The sequence below is a fragment of the Otolemur garnettii genome, unplaced genomic scaffold (assembly GCF_000181295.1).
Source record: "Otolemur garnettii isolate 467f Iridium unplaced genomic scaffold, OtoGar3 scaffold00019, whole genome shotgun sequence".
In the NCBI taxonomy this organism is placed as follows: Eukaryota; Metazoa; Chordata; class Mammalia; order Primates; family Galagidae; genus Otolemur; species Otolemur garnettii.
Genome location: NW_003852414.1, coordinates 20224299 through 20232575, shown reverse-complemented (window position 1 = coordinate 20232575; position 8277 = coordinate 20224299). Strand labels below are relative to the sequence as shown.

At 41.5% G+C, this 8277-nt stretch overlaps 1 protein-coding gene across 2 annotated transcripts in view; it reads right to left on the bottom strand.

Moving 5' to 3' along the window:
- Positions 1-8277, bottom strand: part of USP6NL (USP6 N-terminal like) — a 125653-nt gene that overhangs the window by 24589 nt on the left and 92787 nt on the right. For both annotated transcript variants that reach the window (XM_023511429.1, XM_003786817.3), the window contains exon 6: positions 6032-6139. In XM_023511429.1, the coding sequence (XP_023367197.1) occupies positions 6032-6139 (108 nt within the window). The remainder of the gene's footprint in view (positions 1-6031; positions 6140-8277) is intronic.

Genomic DNA, 8277 nt, shown 5'->3' with positions numbered 1-8277 from the left:
ATCCCACCGGCTCCCACACCTCCCAGACCCTCTCCTCCAGTGGAACAGGCATCCCACCGGCTCCCACACCTCCCAGACCCTCTCCTCCAGTGGAATAGGCATCCCACCAGCTCCCACACCTCTGGCGCCCTCTCCTCCAGTGGAACAGGCATCCCACCAGCTCCCACACCTCCGACGCCCTCTCCTCCAGTGGAACAGGCACCCCACCAGCTCCCACACCTCTGGCGCCCTCTCCTCCAGTGGAACAGGCATCCCACCGGCTCCCACACCTCCGACGCCCTCTCCTCCAGTGGAACAGGCATCCCACCAGCTCCAACACCTCCCAGACCATCTCCAGGCTACCTGGCCTTAGGAGTTCCCTTCACCATCTGCTGGGGCTGCCCTTTGCTTTTCCCTGCATCAGGTCCCCTGTTTCCTGGGTCTCAGATCTTCTTTCCTCTTAGCTTATTCCCTTGCTCTGGAGGAACATTCTTAGGTAGCTCAATACAAGACAGAATCTTTAAACTTTGGATGTCTGATAATCCTACCACCTTATTAAAATGTTGGGCTGTTCCAGAATTCTAATTTGGAAAATACTTCCCCCCACCCCAAGGCACTGCCCCGTCGTCGCCCGCCTTCTGGTGCTGCCATCCCAGTTCTTGACAGTTTATATGCAATCTGTTTTTTCTCTCTAGCTCATAGGAGTTTCTCTGTCCATGTTCTGAAACTTCTTTGCACTTGGCTTAGATCTATTTTTATCCACAGGGTTGAGCCCTTGATGGATACTTTCAATCTGAAAAACTCACAGGCACATCTCTCAGCTCTGAGAAATGTTCTTCAATAATTTGTTGACTTCCTCATCCTCCCTTCCCCACATTCTTATTTTCTCCTATTAAACTACACTGCTGTTTAATTTTCTTGTATTTTCTATTATTTTCCAGCTCTTTGCTTTTATAATTTATTAATAATGCCTGAGAAATTCCCTCCATTGTTCTTTTCGATTAAGTTTTTCATTTCTGGTCTTTTTTCTATTAAGCTCTTTGTTGCTCTCGAATGCTCTTTTTTATAGCGTCCTATACTTGTTTTATGGATGCAATATCCACTTTTATTTCTCTGAAGATATTAACAGTAGTGTTAAAAGTTCTCTCCTTGCTTTGCCGTCTGTTTCTTATGCGTTGCTTTTTTCCATTTGCTTTCATTTGTCCTCCAAGTCTCTTTCTTCAAATCAATGGCACAGTTTCCTGCTTATATTGAGATGTGGGACATTACAGGCATCACTACTGTGGTCTTGACTGTGGAGTCCCCTGAAGTCGGATCTCCAGGTCTGTTCCCCAGAGAAAGCTCTTCTGATCACCTGTGAGAAGGACAGGCCCCCGGCTGCCAGTGACCTGGAAGCTGAGCTGAGGAGAAAGGCTGGACTGTCAGGCCCTCTGCTTGCTTGGCCTTGTCCACTCAGCAGTGCCCGTGTCCCTGGTGCAGAGGGTCCTTGTCTTAGGCCAGCACTGGGAGGGGTTCAGGGGCTCAACTGCTTCTGAAAGAGACTGTCTACCCCTTTTATTTTTGTGGTCACCTCCAGAGGTTCCTGCAGTTGGCAATGACTGAGCCTTTGCTGATCTGAGATATGAATCGGTTGCTTGTCTAATTTCCCACTGCCAGCCTATGATGCAGCTTTCTCAAGTTTGCTAAGTTTACTGAAAGCCTGCCTACACTCTAGTTTCCAAAAATTGGCAGCTGTTATCTCTCTTCCCATTTTCTCATTTCTGTGGGTTTGCCTTTTAAAAAATGCTGTCAATTTAGTGGGATTTCAAGGGAAAGGAAGGGAAATGTTTAATCTCCTATGTTTAACCAGATGGGAGATTAAAGTTATATTAATTTATACCTAACCATGTTTTGTATAAATAAGCATCTATATACATATGTACATATTATACAGACTTCTGCTAAAATCAATTCATATATATATATATACACATATATATAAATATAAATATAACTGTTCCTGACTTCAGCTCCGAGTAGAAGGCGGCTGCCTGTGCATGTCTGGAATACACATGGGTGCGTTCAGCACTCTGTGAGTGTGTGCGTTTCCATGATTCAAGGTGGAGCTCAGAGAAGGGCAGCAATCACCATGTATGTTTCAGAGTTCTGAAGACAGCGGAGATATTTACAGTATTGTGTTAGAATCATATGAAAATATTACTGCATGTTTTATTTCTGATAAAAGTCGGTTCAGAAGACATTACAACATTTAACTTAAAAAAATAAAAATCTGTACAGAGTTCTTTTCTTAATTTTTTTTTTTTGAAGATAACAAGCAAGTGAAGACCTTAAAGTTATTGCTATACAGGCCTCCTGGCAAGAGATGAGACGTCAAAACACAAGAAGAAAATGTTTGACAAGATACGATAAAAATACCTTAGAATACAATTTAATGGGAAGGGAGAAAAAGACCTAGACATAAGTATAATGTTCGTTTCTCCAGAAGACAAGAAAATCCACAAAAGGCCTCATGAAAGAAGCAAAACCCAACTGAGTAGGGGAAAAAATGCAAGTCAGAAATATTACTTATGCCCTAAAATGCTTATAAGCAAACGCACAGAATGCAGGAAACCAGACACATTTCTTACCTCCAGAATGAAAAGAAGGTAAATAGCTTCTACAGTGATCTCTGAGGGGGGAGAGGGTGAGGACCACGAGTGTCATAACAACAGTGTAAGGATAAGCACAATTATGCAGCCTTTAAAAAAGATGGAGACTTTACCTCTTTTATGTTTACATGGATGGAGGTGGAACATATCCTACTTAGTAAAGTATCTCAAGAATGGAAGAAAAAATATCCAATGTCCTCAGTACTATTATGAAACCAGTTTACAATCACTCACACTTTCATATGAAGAATAGATCACAAATATAGCCCAAGATGAAGGAAGGGGGGGGTAGAATGGGGGGCAAGGTCAGATCGCGGGAGGGTGAATGGTGGGATCACACATATGGTGCATAATGCAAGGGTACATGTCAGATCTATCAGTATAGAGTATAAATGTCTTAACACAATAATTAAGTAAATGAGATGAGATATATATTAACCAGTGTGATGTAAGCATTCCTAATTCTATATGAAATCAGCACACTGTACCCCATAAATGCATTGATGATCTATGTGTTTATGATTTAATAAAAAAAAAAGTTTTGCTAAAAAATTAAAAAAAAAAAAAAGAATAAGCACATTATTTAAAAGAAATGGTGTCTAATGAACCCCCAGACCTGAGGGCCAAAGTACAGGGGAGGCACTTAGGTGGAAAATGGGTGTTGTCACCGTGGGGGAAGGTCTCTGCAATGTGCCGAGGAAACTCCCTCGTTTCCTTTCCTTTGGGAAACAAAGCCTCCCTCAAACACCTCCTATCCTATTCTACAAAGTCTTCCTGAATCATGGAGGTGGTTGCCTCTCTTTCTCTTTTCAACTCAGCCAATTTTTGTTTTCCTTCTTTTAGAGTATTTGTCATACACCATTATTAAATAATTCTCTGCAATCATGTCTCCTCTGACACAGAAGAAAGCACTCTGGACCTCGCACCTACTCATCTCACACCCAACTTTACTCCAAGACAGGGCATCGGGGGCACCGGGAGCCTGAAGCCCTGAGGGCCCAGTGACTTCACCTGAGAACAGTCCTGGTGGATTCACAGCAGGTGGCTTTATTCCTGCTGGGGTTCTAGTTCGTGACAGAGTGTGGAGAGCAACGTGCACCACTTTGGCAGAGAGAGGACAAGAAAGGACAGCCAGGAAATGAAGACTTGGCTAAATACCAAAGCTGGAGAAAACTCACATAATTTATGAGTGTTGAAAATTGTAAGTGTGAAAGCATTGGGTGGCAAGGCATTTCCTCTGTTGTGGGTGCTATCAGTTCTTACTAAAGGGTTCTCTCATATTAACTGGTCATTGGATAATTTTATTCTACATAGAAAAAGCCAAAAACATAACTGAAAACTATGGTTCTGCTATTATCAGGTGTGCTGGGTTGAATAGTGTCTCCCCAAAATTCATGTCCATCAAGAACCTGTGAATGCAACCTTATTTGGAAATGGGATATCGGCAGATGAGACCAAGTTGAGAGGAGATCATGCTGGATGAGAGTGCACCTTACGGCCAATGACCGGGGTTCTTCTCTGGAACGACACAGACATACAGGGAGGAGGAGACCAAGACAGAGCAACAGAGCTAGAGCCCAGGAGCACTCAGGACGCTGGCGGCCCCAAGACGCTGAAGGGAGGGGAGGAAGGGTGAAGCCCAGAGCCTCCAGAGGGCACAGTCCTACCAGCACCTGATTGCAGCCTTCTCTCCTCCAGAACTGTGAGAGGACAGATTTCTATTGTTTTAAGCCACCCAGTTTGAGGTACTGGCTATATGTGGGGCATTATGTAAGTTTCAAGATACACAGAAATCAAGAAATGTAAAATCCATGATGAGAAAAACAGATGAAGCCCTCCCAGCAACACCAATATAACGAGCAGGCTGAAACCTGCACGGGTGGATCAGAAAGGGTGCTGCAGACCAGGTTTCTTGGAAGTAAAAGAATGGACCATAACACAGTCTGTCTCAAAACTTTTGTAGTGACTCACACAGCAAACCAAGTGCTTCCCACTTTCATTCATTCTCCACCTTGTTAAGTATTTACTGAGAACACGACACACACCAAGCACACCCCACCGGGTCTGAGCGCTGTCTTCCCTGAATGTTCTCTCACAGGTCATTTCAACACTGCCTCTAACACTATGATAATAAACGCAAATACCTTACCAACTGCTTCAAATTATTTGAAACTCCAAAATCCTGAGGTGTAAATGCATAGATAGGGTACAAATAGCTAAATTTTAAAATCTTTTATTCAGACCTAGGAGTAGCTTTTTAAATTACCAGTATGTATTACCTTTCATCTTGATGAAATTTTACATGAAAAAAATATTACGGGCTCAGTGCCTATAGCTCAACCGGCTAAGGCGCCAGCCACGTACACCTAAGGTGGCGGGTTTGAATCCCCAGCCCGGGCCCGCCAAACAACAATGACGGCCGCAACCAAAAAATAGCCAGGCGTTGTGGCGGGCGCCTGTGGTCCCAGCTACTTGGGAGGCGGAGGCAGGAGACTCGCTTGAGCCCAGGAGTTGGAGGTTGCTGTGAGCTGTAATGCCACGGCACTCTACCCAGGGGGACAGATTGAAGCTCTGTCTCAAAAAAAAAAAAAAAATATTATGTGTTTTTAGTGTGTGTATATACATAAAAAAAATCAAAATAATACCAAAGTGCCTTTATAAAATTGGCTTTGGGTTTTCCCATTTCTTCCATTTTAATTTATTCTATTTAAACATTTTCTAAGGAACATTATTTCAAAATCTATAGGTTTAAGGATCTTAGATGTAATTTTTTTACTCTTTTCAAAGGTTAATATAAAATTTAGAGTTAGAAAGGGTATAGCTAAGATAATAACAAGGAGGTACATTTACCGCATTGCCCAATTTAAGGAAAATATTACTTATCACTCAGTCAAAAGTTCAACTTTTTATTAAAAAATAATAAAACCTAGAGATACCCTAATAATCTTGGGGGAGTTCTTCTTTTTTCACCTTGGAAGAAAAGAGTCATGTAGGGCAGGAGCTGGATAAACCAAATTCTGCTGTTTCTCATAAACTGTCAGAGTGGATCTAAGTCTCTCTCTCCATTAACACTACACTGCAAACAAGCAGCTACCATCAGCTCTTAGTCAATTTCCCCTATGAGTATGTCCACAGATTCATTATTTTAAATACTTTAATTATTAAATATGCAAAAAGCATTTCAACTTATGGATTGATATAATGACATTGTTGCTGAAGTATCTATTTGAAATTTAAGTGGACTGCAATCTAAAAAACAAGTAATAGGCCTCCAAAACCCAATGTAAGGTCGTTTTAATATAATTTTAAGCGAAGATAAGACCATCTTACATATACCTTGAAAGACAAAAGAAATGGACTTTACTTTTTAATTCCAAAATAACAGGTTAGCTTCAGCTACTCACACTATAAAGGTCTCTGGTTTCTTCTTTCATTTTAGGGATCTCAAGCAGGAGAGCCCAGACTTCACCTCTGAGCTGGAGTGGGATTCCTTTGTAAATTCTTCTGTGAAACTTACAGGAGAAGAAAAAGAAACTAAAGGTTACAAACTGACAAAACTTAGACTAAACCCTTCAACTACTCTCCTTAATATCTGTTAGTCTTGTGTTTTCACAGTATCCTGGACAATGAAGTGAAACCTCCAACAGGCACACAGATCTGCCACCTCTATTGTTCAGATTCTCACAGGGGACACTGAGGGACAGAGAACAAGAGATGGTTCAGAATGTGCGTTCACGGCTGTGAGTGTCCCTTGAGAAGCACAGAAGCATAGCGAGTGCTCTTTTTAAGCTGTGAACGTGATTTGCACTAACTTACTATGTGCTTTCTTCCTCTCCCTCCATACACCTCAAAGATGCTCCAAGTGGCATAAAGGTCGCCTTGTGCCGAGAGTGTCCTCATGGAACGTGGCGGGTACTGTCTCCCCCCTAAACTCATTCTGACCATCTTCTCTCTGGGGTTCTCTGGAACATATCTAACTCCTTCCTGTCCATCTCACACCTAAATTAACCCCACCACAGTCTCCAGGACGTGCCCCACTTCCCCTCCCGCCTGAGTCCCTTCTCCCCTCTTTCTCTTATCCTCTGTCTTTCTCCACCTTTCTTCTCATTTCAATTCTTGGTGGGTGTTTTTCTGGAGGGGAGGCGGTTATTTGTTTGTTTTTTAGGAAAACCTTGTGTTTTTCTTAAATGGCATTCATTGATCCTATCTGATAAGACAAAAATAGCAATACATCTCCATCAAGGAAATGCATTACTTTTGAATGAATTACGTGTACATCATCAGTATCTTCAACTCCTTGGATCCCTGAACGTGCACTGCTAGTGCCATAAGAATCTTAAGATTCAATATACTTCTCCATCTTTTGTAATTATAATTTTCCCTCAAGTCTAATTATTCAAAAATCACATAGAAAACGATTATGGTCATTACAATGTTAGGCATAATAACACTTCTGAAACATAAAAATAGATGTCCGAGCAGGGAAATGATTAAACAAATTATGGCAGAACCCTTAAGGGGTAAGAGTGACTACATGATCACATTCATAACCACAGTAAGACACTTGACTCGATGGCTGAGAAAATAAGGTGCAAGTTCTAATAATTGAAATGTTGAAGAGCTATGGTAACTAACAAATAAGGCTTCAACTTTTACACTACTCGGGATTTTTTTAAAACTAAAGCTTTAGTAACTAAGTCATGAAGTAGCTTTAAGAAACTTCGATCATGTGGCTGAAAATGAGCAGCAATGTCGAGCAACTCCCACTGAGAGACACGGAACACCGTAAGATGGATTCAGTTGGATAACAGCACACTGAGTTACCTTGTTCTTTTGGTATAAACACAGTAAGCCTCCAATCAGAAACGTCAGTAGACAGTAACGAGAATGATGAAAGCTCCACCCCACGCCCTAACCCTAACTGGAGCAATGCGCACCACAGGGCTCTGCGTGTCACTCCCCCACTTGCTCACATTTACGGTCAATAACTACATACTGAAGTTAATTCCAAATTTAGGACTTATTTTCTAAAGGAAGTTTGCAATCTACATCCACTTCTAACTTATAGTAAACTGTACTTTTTAAAGGAATATCAGCCGTAAAAACTAACTTCATGAACACCAGATAGCGTGGAGATTATCACAAATGCAAAAAGTGAAATTTTAATAGTAAAGCAGAATACAATGGCAGGTAAATAGATTGATTTCAACGGACCTGAATTGAGTAAAATAAAGATTGTTTCAATAAGCAAAATAAGACTTCTAAATTTTTCTTTCCTTTTGAGATATAGTTCTCACTCTGTTGCCCTGGGTAGAGTGCCATATCATCCAAGCTCTTAGCAATCTCAAACTCCTGGGCTCAAGCGATCCTTTCCCTACCCTGAATACCTGGGCCTATAAGCATGCGCCATTAACGCCCTGCTAAATTTTTTTTCTATTTTTAGTAGGGTTGTTCTTGCTCAGGTTGGGTCTTAAACTCCTGAGCTCAAGCAATCCACCTGCCTGAGCCCCTAGAGTGCCTGGACTATAGGCATGAGCCACCATGCCCAGCCAAGACATATATTTCTTAAATTATGTTTACCTGAAAAAAACATTTTATTGCTTTTTGTTCAATTCTGTACTCAATAATTATACATAAATTAGTGCCCCTC